Source organism: Notothenia coriiceps, unplaced genomic scaffold, assembly GCF_000735185.1.
Source record: "Notothenia coriiceps isolate Sejong01 unplaced genomic scaffold, NC01 NC01_scaffold00023584, whole genome shotgun sequence".
Lineage (NCBI taxonomy): Eukaryota > Metazoa > Chordata > Actinopteri > Perciformes > Nototheniidae > Notothenia > Notothenia coriiceps.
The window spans coordinates 153,467-174,146 of NW_011356285.1; the positions used below are offsets into that span (position 1 = coordinate 153,467).

At 40.1% G+C, this 20,680-nt stretch overlaps 1 protein-coding gene across 1 annotated transcript in view; it reads left to right on the forward strand.

Annotated features, from left to right (window-relative positions):
• The first annotated feature begins 4,589 nt into the window (after positions 1-4,589).
• The window catches only part of kif6 (kinesin family member 6), a 41,918-nt gene continuing 25,827 nt past the window's right edge, over positions 4,590-20,680 (forward strand). The window contains exons 1-6 of the mRNA XM_010781781.1: positions 4,590-4,737; positions 7,619-7,728; positions 9,407-9,481; positions 14,359-14,506; positions 15,008-15,117; positions 16,873-17,002. Coding sequence (XP_010780083.1) covers positions 4,678-4,737; positions 7,619-7,728; positions 9,407-9,481; positions 14,359-14,506; positions 15,008-15,117; positions 16,873-17,002 — 633 coding nt within the window. The 5' untranslated portion in view covers positions 4,590-4,677. The remainder of the gene's footprint in view (positions 4,738-7,618; positions 7,729-9,406; positions 9,482-14,358; positions 14,507-15,007; positions 15,118-16,872; positions 17,003-20,680) is intronic.

The window sequence follows — 20,680 nt, forward strand, 5'->3', positions numbered from 1 at the left end:
CCTTCTGAATCATCATGGTCAGATGTCAACCTTTGGATCTGAAAAGTGAAGCCAATGCAGAGTTGGCTTAAATTTGCAGTCTTTTTGATTGTGTAGAAGACAGTGTTGTCAGTTGATTATACATTTTTTGTCTCAAAACATGTTTTGTTTATCAATCGGTTGCCTTTAGCTGCAGCACCTCAAGGCACTTCTGGTTTAAAGAAACCAAGATGGTTACAACCAAAAAACAATATGCCAACCTCCCAAAATCCTCATGGCAACAGCCAAAATGACAAACTCTGGTCTTCAAACTCATAGTCCACAAACCATTGGTGACATACGTCAACTTCTAACACAGTCTATGATTAGTCTATGATGACTACCATTCAATGGCCTGATAACATTCAAAACATGTGGTGAATGTGGTTTATGCAGATGTTACTGCAAGCATCCCCCATGCAGTTGAAATAGTAAGAATATGACCAAAGGTGGGGTTATGCATCCTTTGAATGTTTTTTAGCAATAAACCGTGGTGACCATGTTCCCATTGCTTACATCCATCATTGTGAATGTAAGCAATGTATGTGCATGTGCCATGTGAGCGTCTGTCACTTGGTGGCTTACAGTATAAGCAAGGTACCATAGAAGCAGAAGCTTGTCTTTAATCGTCCCTTTGGTTAAAGAAGCATCTTGGTATTCTACCACTAAGCCTCTGTGGCCACCCTCAGACAGAAATGGGACGACACACACACACACACACACACACACACACACACACACACACACACACACACACACACACACACACACACACACACACACACACACACACACACACACGCACGCACGCACACACACACACACACACACACACACACACACACACATCATGCTATGGAATCTATCTAACCAAAACCACTAAGCCACTGAGAGGCAGCTACTTACTACTCTGTAATAATGGCCAAGCCAGATCTAAACCATGAAAGCATCGCCAAGATGCTTTACTAAGGGATTGATTAGCCTGGAGTTGCGGAGGGTGCAGTGTTTACAGCTTGGTAGGCACGCATGCATGTAAACTTTGGATCGCACACAGGAATGGTATGCAGAGAGACATCAAAAACTCATATAAATGACTTATGCTTGGATGGCAGGCTACTGTTGCTGCTGTAAGCATGTAGTGGCAAGTTAGTGTCTGACCCACCTCAGTGCTTTCATGAAGAAGATAATAAAGGTGTTTTGATTGTTATTCAAGAATGACTGGGTAATGTGATGGTAACATGTGTGACTTCTGTACAGAAATAACAAAGTTGTTTTCAATTTGGGGTCATTTTCGGATCTTCACTGCAAGACACAAGTAAACTTTAGCACACTGCAGCACTTTTGGTCCTGTGTTGAAGTGGGTAGCAGGTCATCTTGCAAACATCACAACCACAAACTAAACCAAGCAGTCTGTCTGGAGATTGGTGCACACACTCAAAGGCGGGCTGAAGATTCTCTGACACTGAGCACACCTTTTTGATTAACTGCCAGACCAGCGCTGAGAGACAAAGGTGTCGAATGCTGGCAAAGATGACTAAAAAAACTGGTTTTCGTTTCTGCCGCTGAAGCACAAGTTGTTTTTGCCTTTAAGGTTCTACAAGTTTCAAGCTTCAGCCTTTATCTGTATCCAAAGTCTTTACTGTAGCTCACTCTTTTCAGAGTTGATGAAGTGTGAGTGAGTGCATGCATGCTTGCACATTTCTTGCACATGTTAAATCATCATCTATGGTGACTGTCCCAGTATGACACTTACCTTTTGTTATCACTTGACCTTGTGAACCTGACACAGGAATTAGGAAAGATTAAAGAGGAACAAAGTGTCAGAATTATGGGAAATCATTTGTGAGAAAATTACTTGTAATTACTTCTCTCCACCTAAAGGAAAGAATTTAGAGCAGTTTGCACGCATGCAAAACTTTGAGCAGAAAAAGTGCCACTTATTTGCTCAGAGTAAAAAGGTCTTGCATCCAGATTTAAAGTAAGTTTTTGTGCGTCGGACTCATGTAGAACAGACGGTTGCCTCCTCTGGGGTGAAACCACAGTTATGTCAGCTATAGCTAAAGACAACACATGGACCAAAACAGGATATTAAAAGAAAAAAAAAATCACAGCTCCCTAACAAGCCCGGTCCGGCCCCTGGTTGGTGTTTACGGCATTCACTTTCTGTCAAGGAAACACACTTAAGTACACAGTATAATTGTTTCGTAGAAAGTGGACGTGGCTGCTTATTTTTTTGGAACTCATTTGGCATTCTTGAAAAGACTGCACTTTGTATAGTTATCATTTGATATAATCTACATGTTTGGGAAAAGATGATTGTATGTTGACATGTGGTATTCTTACTAACACCACTGTGCAATATTCCAGATGTAATACAAGTGTCAACAAGTGCAATAAAATCTACGCATGTGGTTAATACTGTGGAGATGGTACTTTATGTAAAGAAAGGCAAAGGTTTTAGAATGAAAACCTTTGATGAATAAAGTACATTTTACAACCTATTCTGGTAACACTTTCTATGATGTCCCTGTCTGTAATGCATCACTAACATACTACATTTGTCATAATCTGTTTATATAGCTGTATAACTATAGTAACATGCACTCCAAATATTTTGTATGATGTGTAACAACTATCAAGTATCATACTATCAAATAATTGCTGAACATTCTCTTCATTTTCTGTTGCAAGGATAGTGTAATTTCCCAAGTTGTAATGCATTAAAATCAATGTTATATTGCATAATAATGTGCATATGTGTTGTTCTTAAAGGCCCCTGTGTGCTGTAAGTGATGTGAAAACACAAAAAGCTTCAACATTTTGTTAAATAGATTAGTTAAAGCAAATAATGACTAGAGTAACATTATAATCACATTAAAATGTAATATAACAGTGATAATAATGCATTTAATAAAGATCATAATGTATAACACATTTTTTACACTGGGATTCTTGCAAAACAAAGATGTGAGTGAGTGACTGGCAATAATGAGTACCTCAAAGATGTGAGTGAGTGACTGGCAATAATGAGTACCTCAAATATGATTACCAGGCTTATAGTGATTATGGTTAGTTAAAGGTATGTTTATAATGTATTATACACATTGAGTTGTTAAAGGTTTTATCAAAACTACTTTATGAAAAAATCAAAACACTTTAAAACAGAGGCCTAGTACCTTCTTCTCCTTGTTCAAATATTTGTATTATATAAACAATTCCACACATTACTCAAGGACTACTTAAACAGGGACAAGCATTCATGAGAGTTTCGTGTGAGGATAATCACCTCGTCAATTAAATACAAAAGCATCTGCTTCCAAATTTTGATTACGTGACACTATACCCTTCACCACCTTTGCTTTTGGCTACAAGGTGCTGCCAGTTGTAGCTTGAATAGTCGGTGAACATGAACAAACAGCTTTTACCACGTAGTTTTATTCTCTGGGTTAATTTAACATAATGACCTGCAGCATATTTATCTTGACGTGTATCTGGTAATAACGGGTATGCGAACTGATGAGTATCAACATGGTTTGCAAGTTGTTTTAATAGTCCTGACTTCATAAAAAGATTAATCAGCTTTTGTTTTCCTTTATCATAATATGGCGAAAATAAATGATATCTTTCAGTTTGATACGTTTTTTAATTTGGTAGCTTAGGCAAGTTTAGACAATCTTAGGTTTCTCATTCTTTCTTCCAACTCCATAAAACACACACACAACAGTCTAAGAAATACTACAGAGGCAACCACACTCCTATATAATGCCACACAGCAATCTTGGTATATGATTACATACACATTTAAACAAACTGCCCACTGAAAGCAGCAATGTATGATAACAATGCACAACAAGACACACAAGCACGTACACACGCAAGTCTATTGAAAACAAGGAACCACGCAAGAATTTTCTGTGGCACCAAGGAATTCACTGGAACAAACATAATACATTCTCCTGATGCCACCCTGAAACCATGCGGCATTCCTGGTAGACAACACGGCCTGCTTTGCAGCTTGGGAGTGGGCCTCACTTAGTAGTAAAAACAGACATTCATTTTAATTAAAGGTTTTATGCAACATAGAAAAATGCATCACAGCATAGAAATGGTGTTCTAATAGATCTATGAATGTCCCATCTGTCAATGGTGGTTGCAGCTATTTGCATCATGAGTAACTGTCATTGGCATAATGTGGGAGTGCCTACAGGGCATATTACATACATGTGGTCAATAAACCCACCGATGAGTCACTGAAATGGATTGAGCTTTTGTTTTGTCGAATAACATAACACCTGCTGTGTAGAGAAGAACGAACATCAGAGAAGCTATGAATCCTTTGTTTTACTTTCACCCATCTAACAATCCCTTTAAAGTTATTGAGACAGCTCAAATCTCGACATCTGAACTGGCTCTGACTCACAACATCAGTCATTTGTGAAAAAGAGAGTGAGAAGTATGAAAGGGAAGGTTGTTTTACTCAGTTGAATCATCTTCAAACGTAGACGATCTTTGTCAGTGCAGGTTACCACCGTCACCTAGCAACCAGCTACAGACCACAAAGAGCACAACGCCGACATGAGAGCTAGCCAACGAACTAACCAGCTATGTGTATAAAAACACCAACCTCACTCGATAATTTCATTTTTTTAGCGGAACAAAATGGTGAAACAGACGATACAGATATATGGCCGCATTAAACCTACCAAGAAAAATACAACGGTAAGTTGGCAAGTACAACAGCATTTAAACACAACTTAACAACAAAGTTGATTACATAATGCTCGACAGGATGTCAATTTAAGCTAGCTAATGTTGGCGTTATCTTAACAAGGCCTATCTAAATACGTAACACGCTGGTATTTCTTCATATAACGTTACATATTCAAAGTTAGGCATTTCATCAAAAAACAGCAGTTTGAACTGCTAAACACACACCTGTCGATAAGTAAAGTCAGTCTACCAAAGTTGTGTTTGCAATGTCTACATAACTTTTTCACAACAGACATGTCACAGCAGGAAAAGCACTAGCTAATGGCATTACTAATGATGGCTTCCTTCCATTAAGTGTCCCTATAAATCATTCAGGTGAATGACAGTTAACATAACATTACCTGGTCCGTGGGACTGTATACTTGCCGAATTAATCTTTTCAATACACCTGTGCATTTATTGCAATGACATGCCAACATACAGTATTCGAAAGGGTCTTCGTTGTCACTTACTCTGTACAGTAAAAAAGACACAAAATAACAATAAACCCAGTAAAGTGAGCACACTTTATTTATCTCCTGCTAAATAGGTATTTTTGGACATATATTTATTGAAAAAGTGTTTAATTTAAGATGCTTCTAGCTGGTATGTTGTGCTAATGTTAATGTAACATATTTTGTGCACAAAACTCACAAGTGTTCTTTGTTTCAAAGTAGCAACATTTAAATCTAGATGAATAGAGATCCCATTTTAAGGCCACTTTGAACACTACATTTGTATTTAGTATTAGTTCAAATAAAAGAGATTTACAGTGACAACCTTTTCGGGGTTAAACTGCATTAAAGTGATTAGTATGAAACACAAGCAACCATTTTAAGACTTTTTTAATTTTGTGCTGGAGGGGTTATTTTGCATTAAAGTGCACACATGTTTAATAATGTTCAAACAAGAAACGTCCCATGTAACTGATGGCATTACTAATGATGGCTTCCTTCCATTAAGTGTCCCTATAAATCATTCAGCTGAACAAGAATGAACATTTCAGTGGCAAGGCCCTGGAACTAGCACACCTGAATGGAACATGGCCTAATCAATGCTTTCATTACACCTGTGCATTTCTTATCACTTGCCAACATATTTGAAAAGGGTCTTCGTTGTCACTTACATCATACAGTAAACCAACAAAAAAATGATACAGTTAAGTGAGCATACTTTATCTCCTGCTAAATGTTATTTTTTGTCCGAGTATACCAATTTAGGAATGTTTACATTTAAGATGTTTCTAGCTAGTATTTTGTGCTAATGTTTAGTATGTTTATGTAGCTTCTTTTGTGCACAGAACTCACACTTTTCTTTGTCTCCAAGTTCATTTTTTATATCTAGATGAATAGAAATGCCATTTTAAGGCCACATTGGAAAAAGAATGTGTACTTATCAGTGGTGGAAGAAGTACATCTAGTAATGAAGTAAAAGTAGCAATACTTTAGCAATACTTTCACTTTCACAAGTGAAAATACTCAAGAGAAGTACAATTACCTCAAAATTGTACTTTAGTACAGTACTTGAGTAAATATACTTGGTTACATTCCACCAATGGTATTAAGTATCAGTTCAAAATAGATTTATAGTGACAACCAATGCAGGGTTAAACTGCATTAAAGTGAATAAGGTGAAACATAAGTAGCCACCGTAAGACTTTTTTTCTTCATTCTGGTGAGGCTTTTTGCATTAAAGTGCACACATGTTTCATTTCATTTCAAACCTTTATTTATAGCTACAGGTGAATCCCATTGAGATCACTGATCTCTTTTTCAAGGGTGACCTGCTGCAAGTAGGTTCCACATGAATACATATAAACATAACAGAAAAACAAAAAGGACATCATACAGCATATTTACAGCGACTACAGTTTACATAGCTAGTAACATTTACAGGTTCCAACAGTTTCCGAGTGGATAGCATCTATCCTTGCTAAGTTTAATGCTTTATCAGATAAAGTCCCTTTTTTATAAAATAGATATGTAAAAACAAAATTCTATGCCCATGTGCCTCCCCCCACTGGCAGGCAGCACGCTTGCTATTCTTCCTTAAATCCAGGTTTTTGTGTGAGCATGACAGCTGATTCAGCACAAATATCACATTACTGTGAGGGTTTCTGTGGCACTTTAGCCTGAGCTGACAATATCCTACAAAATGAAATGAGCACAGCTTCCTCCTTGGGGTTTGGGGTTCTGTCAACAGAGCAGTGGTGGTCAGGAGGCGATACTGCTGGCAGACTGGCAACAAAAAACAATCCAATCATTTAGGTCTTATATTTTATTCCTGAATCCTTGGGGACTTACAGTATAATTCCATCTGAAACATATGCCAGAACATATGTCGAGGGAGGGGGTGTTTAGTTTGACCCAGCCAGCCTCACTTTAAATGTCCTCCTCTGCTAAAGCTCAATCTATATTGGTTTATGGTTCTGAAGCTGTTCTGGTCTCCCCTGAGGCTTCGGTGAGCGGAGGTAAAATTGCAGAGCTTGTTTAGCCTGATCGTGATTGCTCGTTGCGTTCTATTACTTTCCACAGGATAAATGCTTCATAAACTCCATCTTTTCATTTTGTCGCTTGCGTTATCCAAACCACGAGTGGCCAAACTTATATTTCAAACCAAACATGATGTATTGTCTTTGTGTTTAAGTTGGCCTGCATGTATAGTACCATAAATATGACGGCAAACAATTCACAGAGAATATGCTGTAGGAGACAACCCTTTGAAAAGAATAGATGAATGCCTTTATGTCTATTCTAGAATTCGAACCAAAGAAAGCCCTCTCCCATGCTGTGATAGTGATATAAGCCTGTTTCCACTGCACTGTCTCTAATGTTGCGTCTGGCTCCCTCAGGTGTACTCTGTGGACAATGAGGAGCAGACAGGTGCTTTTCTGGAGTTCCTGGTTCCCCGGGACCTCGCTGATGGCTTTGTCAACAACAAGAGGGAGTGCTACAAGTTCAGGTAGAGTGTCAGGTTCTTTTATTAATATCCGTAAAACCTTCCATTTGCTTTGTTTCCCAATAAATGAATCTAAATCAAATTTTAAACTGGAGGGGTTTTAGATGGAAGACCGCATCGATTAGTTCACTAATCCTGTTATCATCGATGAAGAGAAATGGACATCTGTATGATAAACAGTTAGTTAATAAAAGTATAATCTAATGTTTCATCCTTTTTAAATATAGCAATGTCCTTTTTTTTCTCTGTTTTATATCATATAAATGAATATTGTGGGGTTTTGGACTGACATTGAAACACTTTTTTTTGACCAAGCGATTCATTTTTTTATAATGACAAGAAATCAGACCATTAATTAATGGACATAATCAATAGTTGCATCCCAACTAATGATCACATTATAGTATTATAGTAATGATTTCCTTCAAATCAGAGGGCTCATTCACAAATATCTTACACTTCTTTTCTTAAATATGTTCTTCAGAAAGGCTTTGAGAAAAGTCTATATCATATTCATGAGGTGTGTGATTAAAGAATCATTTGTACCTGTCCTCTGACAATGATGTTTCCTCTTCCTTGTAAATTAAAAGTGTGTGGCAGTTGATTCTAATTAGCATATAACGCCCCACCAATCCACTTAAATGGCATACCACTGCAGGGCTGAAATGAGTACCAAAAGTACTATAGAAAGTCTATAGAGGTTGGAGCACCAGACTGTTACAGTGTGTATGTGTTTACTTGTTTAAAAGGCCAAAAGATTTGTGATATAATAAAGATCATTCAAAAAAATAAAATATATGATCAACATATTTTTGTAATTTAAATTCAGTTTAACAGTACTTTAGAATTGAAGGAAACATGATAACTAATTATTTGCACGAACATGTCAGCAGCACTCAATTGTGCTTGAATGTGTTGATTCTGTTCATACTGTACACAGACAAACAACATTTAAATAAGAACACATCAAAAGGATTAGATATAGACTATACGCAGTAGTCGAAAACGATGTGTATGATTATTTTATTTTTAACGATTAAGCTTAAGAGCTTATGCTAGAGTTGTGTACTATAACTGTAGAGTTTGAAAATAACATACAACATAAAAGAAAATGTATTGTCCACCAGAATTTACACTACCAGAGTTTCATAAGAACTTTTCCCATGAATAATTCATCCAGCAGTTGTAAGTGCAGAGCCAACACATCTGTCTAACGCTGGTGGTGAGAGCTGCAGCCTTATATACCCTAAGGGCAGGGCCCATGCCACGCTTCCAAGCCCTAAATTCACAGTTAGGAAATCAGACAGCAGTGGACACTGAGAGCCTTTGAAAACCACACAGTCTTATTATAACCCTTGGAGGTTCCCTTGTGCCCTTATAGAAATACAATTTCCACATTTAACAATCTTCCTGGGCGGATTCCTCCACATCTTTCTGTGGGATAGAACATGATGAGCTGCGTTTGAAAACAGAATGACTAAACTCCTCCTCGTCCACTTGGGAAATTAAATACTTTGCCGTCTGTGCTTACTTGGTACTGCTGTGGGTGATTGTGTTGAACCCTGGATCTTTGAGATAATGTATATACTTACTGTATGTTATTGTAGTGAAATAAATGAAAGCTAAATGTTGTATTCTGCCAATGTGTCATACTGTCTTTGTTCTTCTTCCTTTTTTCCAGGTTCCTAAAGGTGTTTGATCAAGCTGTTGAACAAGAAGAGGTATTTGAAAACATTGCCAAACCAGTTGCAGACAGGTAACGTCTTTCTGACATAAAACTTCTTATAATGAAAAATGCAAATAAATGTTTAGTGCTGTAGCGATGAACCCAAAGTCTATGAAATGAGTGAGCATTTTGTCTCGATGTCAATGGGTTTTTTGACAAGGGTTCTTGGTTAGTTGCCTGAACTAAGGTCTGTGGTTAGTGCAAGCTTTGGAGTTTTAATTATTTTGTTCTTGGACATGAAGGATGTCTATAAATGACCAACATGTCTTGCAAAATGGGATTGCTAACGAGTAACTAAATGCCCTGCTAACTTCCAGATTGGCCGACAAAAATACATCATACTTACATACACTACTATATAATGCAGTTCATTTTGAAAGTACCGGTATATATATTTAAAAACGTTTTGTTAACCTTACAACTACATCCTTTGATTATTCTATTCACAATTCACTGCCCACCTGTTTCTTGCAATGCTCCTCTCATCACGTTTTGGTCAGGCCACACAGGGTATATCCATCCTTGTTGACAGGAAGTTAGTAAAGCTCAGCTTTCTTTAAGATGAAAATGGAGGGTGTCAGTGATTTTTGGCCTGCTTTACAAACTTTAACCACTAAGTGGACTGAGCTGGCAGGCAAAATGGCCCACTGTGCCATTGAGAGTGTGAGAACATTTTCCAACCACAACACAGGAGCAACACTGTAGCCACTCACTCATTATGAGCTTTTGTTCCATGTCATGCATGAGGACAACATTCATTAAAGTAACCTGCTGAATAATCTGGCCCGCATGATCAACAGTTCAAGTCTACACATTCATCAAATAAACACAATACAACATGATTTGCATTTACATTTCATTATTCCTACTTCCAACTAGATTAATTGTGACGTAAAGCTTCCTTTGCCTCTAACGGCCCATCCACAAGGCAGCGTGCGTTGCTTCAACGGAGACGCTTCCCATTCACTTTGAATTGGGTGATGTCAGGCTTTGCCGAACTGCATTGTGGTTCCGTCCCGTCGCTTTGCCTCCATTGCTCGCTTCAAAAGTTGAGAAAAGTTCAACTTTTCAAGCTTCGACGGAAGCGCCAGCCAATCAAAACATATGCCAGTACAAGCTCTAGCCAATCAAACCACATGCTTGTGTGTCCGGGGCGGGAGATTAATGTGATTGGTTGTTGGTCGCGCGCCAGACACGCCTACCGGCAAGCTTCAACGCACGCTGCCATGTGGACCGTAAGATATCTCAACAGTGAGATCCATTTCAATTAAAGTTTTTTTAAATTTTATTACACAACACACATTTACCCAGCAGCCCGTTAACACAACAGGTTACAGACTAATTTTTCCTCCCCATGGCTCAATTTATCCTGACCACCTCCATTCCTCCCCAGGCTTCTTATGGCGCTTTTCCACTGCAGGACCTAGCACGGCTTAGTACGGTATGGTTAGGCCTTGGTAGGCTAGGCTCACTTTATGCAGCGTTTCCATTACAGTTTAGGAACTGGGGTAGTAATTATAGTAACGCAGTGTAGGTGGGGCGATCGGCTGTTCGGCGGGCGGAGCGACGCTGCGTAAAACTGCTGTGACGTCATCTTCAATGCGAACCACAAAACCAACATCAGCCGTTAGCTGTTAGCACTCAGAGCTCACAGCTCCTCATATCTGTTCAGAAACTAGACAAAAGTTAAACAAGTAAAAACCACAGACTGTCTGTGTCATGGCGAATACAGTCGCTGGTTTATTTATGTCTGTATAGGCCGTTGTTGTGAGTGTGGACGGAGCATATACAACGTTAGCTTAGCCTGATCGATCCGATCTCCATTCAGAAAACACGCATTTTAAAAGGTTTTTCACCAGCCGTCTTGTCTGCAGACTTGTCAAAGCATTAATTCATGGTTTTTACTAACCGGTATCAGTATGTTGTTACTTCGGCATCATTTTGAAACGTGTATTACAATTAAATCACGGTTAAATATGTTCATTTTGTTGTAGTTGTAGCCCCCTTGCCAGCGATTCTCTCTGACCATTCAGCAATCCAGTGTTTACGTCACTAGTTTAGCATATTCATTCTGGTTGTTGAGCCGGTAAGAACCTCGATTTTGGAGGCCCAGAAAAAAGGTGAAAAAGTAGCCCTGAGCCGGAACTACCCTTATACCCGGCCAGCTTAAACCGTGCTACGTGCTGCAGTGGAAAAAACGCCATTAGTCACAATAGGGGCTATTTTTGGAATTCCACAAGTGCTTTGCATTATCTTTGCTAATATGAGACATATAAACAGCATGGTGAGACATCTGGATCGGCTGACTAAGGGCTCGGATGTATTTGACCTGACTCACATGGGGTTCACAGACTCGTGTTTTCAGTTGTCCTGCCCAGCTAACCTTTTCACAGTCTCTGTTGTGGCAGATGGTAAACATCAGGTTTAAAGTTTCAGTCACAACCAGGCTATGTCCTTTGCCAAATCAATTTAAGCTTGGCGTATTATAGCCTTTGATATGACTCTGCAGTCTTAAAGACACTAGTCATCCGGTCTAGCCAGAACCCATTTGTCTCCACAATCATTTCTAAGTCCACTGTCAATGCCTTGCCCCCTCTGCAGGACGCTCGTTTACACAATGAATGCTCTAAATTCCACAACGTGTGAACCATTTAAATCTGTTCTCCACACAGTGAGTATAAGTAAGGGGAATAACTCTGCCTGCCATTTCATATGTGTTTCCCTCAAACACAATCACAGCTTAGGCCTCATGTCCAAAAAGTAATAAAAGAGACACAGGAATTCACTTTAGCGTGGACTGATGTGTAATAAGCTATGTGAAGCCCAGCTGGTGTGCTGATAACTCTGAAGTGAAGCTTATGTTGATATTGACGTGGTCCCAGTTACAGAAGCACGTCTGGTCACAGAAATCACAAACAGAGTCTAATTTGGAGTGACAGATAGTTTTTCCTAAAGCCCCTGCAGTCAGGAAACATTTATTCAGGTTTAGCGTGGAATTGCTTTGAATCGAAGCCGTTTCGCTGTCACCGCACTAAAACTCAGTTTCATGCACGCAGGCGCCTATCCTCTCAACTAGCAATAACTGTCAGGTTGTTGTTTTGGTTGGTACTCTGTCATACTTGGCGCACACCAAGTTTAGCCAATAGCTCGAAGTCGTTTACTTGCGTTCTAGTCTCTGTCTCTGCTGTGGTGTAACCGAAACCAGCAATTTCAACCCCAACACAGTAGTTTCAAAACAAACCAGCATTAATAGCTCCAGTTGAGGAAGAGCCAACGTAACGATGTTGGGCTGGCAAGGCAAAGCCTCTATCTGGATTGTAATCCCATTTCACAAGGCTGTGAAACCAGTAGCTGAAGTGCAAAGAAGGATTAGGGTCTGTGCATTTTTATCCTTAAACCTAATACTTGAAAGAAAGTAAAAGATTGGACTTGCTGCTTTTCAAATAAAGAACCATAATAACTACTCGACGACAAGTTGCCAATCTCCAGGAGAGCTGAGGGGTAATCAGGAACAAGCATTGGGAAACGCCCAAGCCTCAGTGGCAGTGCCCAGGCCGCATCATTAGCTCTGACATTAAACTAAACATAGAGCCTGTGTCTTTCCTCCCCACTGCCAATCACTGCCATGACTCACGGCGGACTAAATGGATGCCCATTGACCGGCCAACCAACCACCATGAGTGGACGTAGTGTTTTATATATACTGACATGCAGTTTTTTCGCTTACTCTTCTCAGGCAGGGTGTGGAATTGTACAGAACACAGGAAAGCCACAGTGCTCTAATTCTGGGTCTGTAATTCAATTAGGATAAGTGAGAGGCTTGTGTTTTATAATTTACCCTAACAAATATAGTATCAAGATATCCTTGTTTGTTAATTGTCAAGTCAGTTTATCCTCACCTATGGTCAGAGCTTGTGTTTTAGTCTTTCGACTATTTGTCCTGCTTTATTACCAAGACTAGAAAACAGGTTTTTTCGCCAATTTATATTACCTCATAGAAGCACCACCATGTTGGATGTTTTTTCATTCAAGTGGAACAAGATACCATTGGTTTCCATGGCCCTGTGCACGTGCAGAATAACGATTCAGTGCCAAACCAAAATGTACCAGGCCCTGCCTAGTTGAGTGGGTTCAGGCCTTTTCCTTCACTCATGCTCCGAGACATTCCTCCGTCACCGGCAGACGTCTGTCGCCATAGCCGTCGCTCTCCAGTCACTGCCATCCTTCCCTGTGGATTTAAAGTGTCAGTTTCAATTCACCCAGAATTTTGCTTTCTGCTTGAGGGTATCCTTGACAGTCCCCTTCTTTCCACTGTTGGCCATTAATTACCTTTAGGCCCACTTTGTTGTTTGGTTGCATATATTTAGCCCTCTAGAGCAAAGCAGTGACCATACACTATTTAATCAAGTCATGGAATATTCTCCAATCTTCCATGACTTCACACATGACCGCAACTTAGCCAGTTGAATCCTAGCCATGGACCTTTTTTGCTTGTCCCTTTTCCATATTGCCTATTCTTTTTTACCTATCCAACATAGGTCAAAATGCTTCATAAAAAGAAAGCAATTGTGTATGTATTCTGCTAATGAGCTTTATATATAAAAATGAGAAATAGATAATATACAGTACAGTGTACATTCTTGTTGGCATTATAATTACAATAGACTTTATAAGTGTTCATTATCTTATGTGCTATATTTACATGCCATTCTGGAGAGCAGGTACAGAACATCACAAAACAACCCCAGCCAGGCTTTTCTACGGATAATGACACAGTAATCACGGTACTTACGGTAGTTCATATTGCTGAAGGTTAACCACTGACCTATTTAGAGTGCAATTATTTTTGCAAGGTTTTTAAATGATTGACCTTTCTGTTGTTGTATTGTGTGTTTGTGTGTGCACAGTGTGTTGGCTGGCTACAATGGCACCATATTTGCCTATGGCCAGACGGGCAGTGGGAAGACGTTTACCATCACAGGAGGGGCCGAGCACTACAGTGATCGTGGAATTATCCCCCGCACACTTTCATACCTGTACGAACGCTTCAGCCAGGTCAGAACAGCAGGGAAGCTTTTTCTATCATTTCATTTTAGGCCACACACACATATACATTCAAGAAACATGAACCCTATTGTCTCTCTCTGTCATCGTTAATTACGCTGTTCTACAGCATCTACATTTAAACATTTGCTTTTGCAAGAAAGCAACAACAACACTAAGGCTGGGTTGCCCCAACAGAGAACTCTTTTATGTTTTTAAATGAGCAAATCCAGATCAGTTTTTATTTCTCTGTTTAGTAAATCCAAATGAATTGATAGGAAACAAACTTGATTATTTTGCTTGGTCCATCCCAAAAAAGACTGCCATTTTAAAGTGTAAGTTTGAAGTTAATACTGAGTCACATTTTTAAATTCAAAGGATTTTTTTTGCAACATAATTCATTTTAATCAGGTAAAAAAGGAAACTGAAGTTTAAAGAGGTTGATCTAAAAATGAATCCTTGTTGAATTCAATCTTTATCCAGTTAAATACATACTTCTTTGATGCTCCACAGGACAGCAGTATGGTTTATACCACACACATCTCCTACTTGGAGATCTACAACGAGATGGGATATGACCTCCTGGATTCCCGCCATGAAGCGTCTCGACTGGAAGACCTACCGTCAGTGTTCCTTTTATTACTTTAACTTTGACCATGCTGATGTTATAGTCATCCCGTTCCATTTTAACATGTTAACGATTAGCATCAGATAGTGTGTATTGAGACTTGGGGATATGCACTCATAAGTAATATATGCAGGGGGGTTTTATGCTGAAAAGCCTAATCAGGCCTGGTTCCATTATCCGCCTTATTCCAGAACAGCCATTTGTCATCCTGGCTCGGAGTCACACTGTGGTGAAATATGGAGACTCTAGTATTTACCACCTCACTATGAACTGCCAACTGACATAATAAGACTTTGGGACAGCAATGGATGTGGTCAGACTCTGCCACTAGAGTGGAGAGCATGAGGGTCATGTGAAGAAATTGCTTTTCATAGCTACTGGCTGCTGCAGCTGCTCTGAGGGAAATTCTTTTTTTGGGTCCAGCTACCTCTTTCTCTCACTCTCTGTTTGTGGCCATTTGTTGCTTCCTTTTTTACTAGGACCTGTCCTTCAAACTCTCCTTCTTCCACACGGTTTCATCCAGCTTCATTTTTACCATGTGTCCGTCTTTCTTTGTAATTAACAATTCCATTTGTCTGGAGGTTTGTCTGTGTTTGTTCCTTTTTTTGTTGCCTATTTTGTTCAATACTTATTCATCTCTAGACGTCCGGGCGCATTATGGTCTCGGTACATCATTTTGGTGTTTCTCAGAGGATCCAGCTCAAGGTTTAGATCCCCACAAATCACAGTCTTCTGGAAATAGACAGTGCCCGTTGTTAACCATGCTGTGGCCACACTTGCTGATTCAAGAAGAAGCAGTTCTCTCTCGGACTGGTGCTCTGCTTCTTTCTTTCACTGCCTACGCCTCCTCTTTCTGACATTCTTGCACTCATTTTCCTTATTCTTTGCTCCATCCGTGCATTATTACCTCTGCCAAGGAAGGTATGTTTTAGGTTGTGTTTCTTTTTGTTTGTCAGCAGGATTATGTGAAAACTACTTGGTGGAAGTGTCAAGGAAAAGCCCAAAAATATTTTGGAGAAGATCAGAATTATAGACACACATTATTTTTTTCCTTAAAATTGCAGGATCTATTTGCGCTCTTGAAAGAACCCTGCTTGCTTCTATCATGCGTTCAGCGGTCCTCCCTCTAAATGCTTAAAAGTCTGTATATATCAACCGCATCATCTCTTATATTTCTGTAAAATAAATAATCAATCCTTTTTTGAGTTGGTGGGGCTGTTTAGAAAAATAACCATACCATAGCACAGGTCTTTAATCACATTAAGATTCATTGTGTTTTACCAAACAACCCCAATTACCTTCACATGTTAACATAATTATCCACATGTGTTCTCCAGTGGTTCCACCCTCTGACATCTCAATCCAGTAGCCATTCTGTCACGACCGTAGAGGTGTGATGGATTTGATATGGTTATATAACCGGAGTCATTCCGACCCATCTGGCCAAGCACACTGCATGTTGAGGGAAATCAAGCCCTGTCTGTTATCGAATTATAAACCCCCAGACAGATGAAGCACATGTCAATCTGGGTAGCAGCCCACACTGACTTGCAGATGTGGTTTGTTTGGATTAAGCGCTGAGCAAAGCCAAGGCGATTGGAGGGAAATGGATGACATAACGGACATGATTACCTTTCATAAATGCTTCAGGGTTGGATTATTTTGGTTTTGACTGTATTTGTCCCACTTTTGTAATTTCAAGATATTTTTTTATGGTGGAATTAACTTCTTTTTTTCATTTTTTTTCCAGAAAGGTGCTGATTATGGAAGATCCAGACCAGAACATCCATCTGAGGAACCTGTCACTGCAACAGTCAGCCAATGAGGAGGAGGCTCTGAATCTGCTCTTCCTTGGAGACACCAATCGTATGATTGCAGAGGTAAGAAATAAGGGAAACACTTCCTTTCATAGATGAGAGCAGCGCCACGTCACTGCCTGGCGAAATGACAGCCCTGTCCACTTTCCGGTTAAGGGGTAAACATTAAGTTATCATGCCTAAAAGCGGGCGTGTCATTTATTGTACTTCAAACAACAGAAAGGTCCAAAGTTAAGATTTTCTATTCTTTAATTTAGGAAAAAGGATGATAAAATATCTGTAGCTTCTGGCCAAGAGTACAGAGATTGTAAACAATGGAACACTGTCAGTCAATACGTGCACGTACATTTTTTTCACCCAAGCCAGGCTTTGAGGGAAGTATCCGGATGGGTTGCTCTTATAGATAAGGATTCTCTGCTAGTAGAAATGTATGATGTGACTTACAATTTTAATTCACACACAAAACATGCTGTGGTCTTAGAGAGGATTGTATTCGGCATGCAGAGATACATTACCACTCCCAGGACAAGTGGTGTGAATGGTCCACACTATTATGCACTCTAAAGGCCACCTTAGGACCCTTCTAAAATATGACTTTGGTCCCTTGTGGTCCCTTTTACCATGTTTTCCCCAGTATAACCAAGCAAGTCATTTCTGTTTATGTTACGGTGGTTCCTTTCTACACTTCAGACACTCAGACTCCCCACGCTGATGTGACATGTGGCGGGTCAGCTTTTTGCCCTCAACCTGAGGTTTGGAGCAAAGGGCTGATATCACCTTGTTTACCCTTGTTGCTAGTTTGTAAGTAAATAACAGACAGTAAAAGTGAACCGAATAATCAGGTTTCAATCAGAGACTTGCTTTTAAGTAGTATTCCAAAGTCAGTTTTTGATGTGGCTGTGACTCTAAACATAACCAATCCAAAAGGAAATAGTTATAGGATCCAGGATAGAAGTTCCCCGGGAATCGGTTTTATTGCTACTACACATATGATGCACATATTCCACGGAACATAGCCCATTGCCTAAACAATAACTCCTTTATTTTTCATCTACCTTGAAGACAAACCATTTGTCCACTGCTGTAAAACCTGGGGGTATACTTCAATACAAACATATTCTTGGATGTCACATTAATCTGTTGATCAGGGAAACAAGGCGTTTCACAGTTCAGCGAGGAGCCCTCAGTACAGTCCACCCACACACTTTAGTGAACTAATCCCCTCTGGGACTTCTTTACAAAAGTTTCTCTTGAGCCCCGAGCAAACAAAGAACCGTCAATAAAGTAAATCTGTCGCTGCCAGAATCATCCCAGAAGTCCCTGCTCCACATAGACTTCAAATAAAGTTAACACTAGTGCTTTCTTTCTTCTCTCGCTCACGGCCATGTGGATAAAAGATGACACATCCATTCAAGCTGCACATGGCAGATCATGAGCTCACTCGCTTTGAGACTTGGCAATCCCCTGTGCACTTTTATTGGACAGGAAATAAAATGCACCTTCTCAACTCCTCACCCCTTCCTTTAACCTCACCAGGAAACATTTCCTCTCATCTGCTATTTTTGTATTCCTGTTCCACTTCCCTTCACATGTGGTGATATAGAGCCTGGATCTTTCCCTTCTTCCTACATCCTTACTACCTTCTGAGCTTGTAGGGGTGAGGAGGGTGCAGAGCAGGTTTGTTTTCCAAATGAAACTTCACATTTCATCTCTCAAATCTGCAATCTCTAGGCATTTAAGTGCTTTTAGCATTAGATTGACCTGTGTGTGTGTGTGTGTGTGTGTGTGTGTGTGTGTGTGTGTGTGTGTGTGTGTGTGTGTTGTGAGATCAACATGTGGTCAATTGAGAACACAGGAGAATAAAGGAAGTGATTCACTTTGAAAATAAATGAATGCAGCCTGATACAAAACCCCTGCATAAAACCTATAATGTTCAGTTTGTTGGTGATAATTTGCATCAATGCATTATACAGAGAGGTGTTTCTGTTATTCAGTCTACCCATGTTAATATAAATGGGATAGTCAAAGTACAAGAAACGCCTGTCTGTTCAACGATACCACCAATGATATGTGTGTCAGTATATCTGTCTTAAAACATGGACCTATTCTCTGTGAGATCACCCAAATACTGGATGCTGCATTCCTGAAGATCTGTTGTGAAGCTCAATCTGCTGACTCAGCCTAATCCCCAGCTAATCCAAAGTGGGCAAAGAGGAACAATCATCGAGGAGTTAATACTGCCCAGGCTAGAGTCTAGCGACCTGTGTCTGTATCCAACTGTCACTCAAAGCAGCCCTGCCCTTAAGTTTGCCTAACTGTAAGCCTGAATATTTTTTTAAAACGCTAAGTAACATGAAAGTTCACACCCTAGCTCTGTAGACTCCAAGACAGAAGGATCAGCAGAATCTGTTGATGTTTCAGGTCAGTCCCTGGTGGCCTTATAGGTGATCTCCTTAGGCACGTTCACACCGCAGTACTTTTCCCCCGTACTTTCCCCGTTTAGTTCCGTTAGTACCCCTTATGTCGCGTTCACACCAAAAAGAGTACTTAGTGCCAGGAACTTTTACCCCCATTTTTAGTGCCTGCTAGAGAGGTGGTACGAAAAAAGTACACATTTCTATTGGCTGGGCGAATTGCAAACCACGGCCCGTAAAACTCTGAAAAGTTTTTTGAAGCCTCCATTGTATTTGCTGGCATTAGCATTAGCATTACGTGTGTGTGTGTGTGTGTGTGTGTGTAACAGAGAGAGACTAACTTATGGAAACACAAAAAAAAACATGGGAGCGGTGGAGTGATGAGGAGGTGTCTGCGTTCTGACGATTTACTCAGAAGGCCAGTCCCCAACTCCGGGGACTTCTGGCCGGGGACTTTGGGTGGCAGTATACGCCGTGAAGTTGTTTGCGGTCTGCCAGTAAACCCGAAGCAGAAGAAGAAGAAGTGATGTCAGCGGCTTCATTTGACTAATCCTCCCCCAGGGAACTTATTCCGGTGTGAACGGGATCTGTTCTTAGTTCATGAGAACTAAAGAGTTCTGATGAACTAAGTTCTCATGAACCTTTGTGGGAAAAGTACTGCTGTGTGAAAACGCCTATTGTGTTCTTTGTAACCAAATCTCTCTCAGAGGGGCGTGGGGGGGGGCGTCCGTTATTTTCTATCTAAAGTAACAGACACAGAATCAGCACTTTTGGAAACAGGGCTGAAACAGAGGGGGATTAATGATTAGTGAAAAAGACTCTCCACCAAACGTTCTTTTTCTTGATTAATTAGTGTAGCATGTTAACTATGGCGAGTCGCCGACGGGAGTATTAAGTCGAGAAAAAAAAAAGCCCGTGATACTCTCTTTGTAGGCAAGTGTGTGAGGAAAAGTGAAAAATAACTGTGAATACCCTCGCCCTGCAATCTAATGGTGCCGTAGCCAAAAAGTTCTTATTATGAGAGTTGTGTTACTGAATTTTTTATTATGTTCGGACGTCCTATTTGATCGCTCCACTTATTTCCACACCCCCCCACCCCAACCGAGATGACCTACCGTCGTCTAATAACGCTACCGGCAAACTAGAAACTTCGCGGTCCGCCGTAGAACCTGCTATAAAGAGGTCCATTTCGTCGACGCGAAACTGTGTGCGAGGGCTGCCCGAAGACCTCCTTTTCTGCCTTCTAATCAATGACAGTAGTATCCAAAAGGGGGATCTATATATGCTCGGCGCAGAGACCTAACCCGACTTGTGGTTTGCTCGTAAC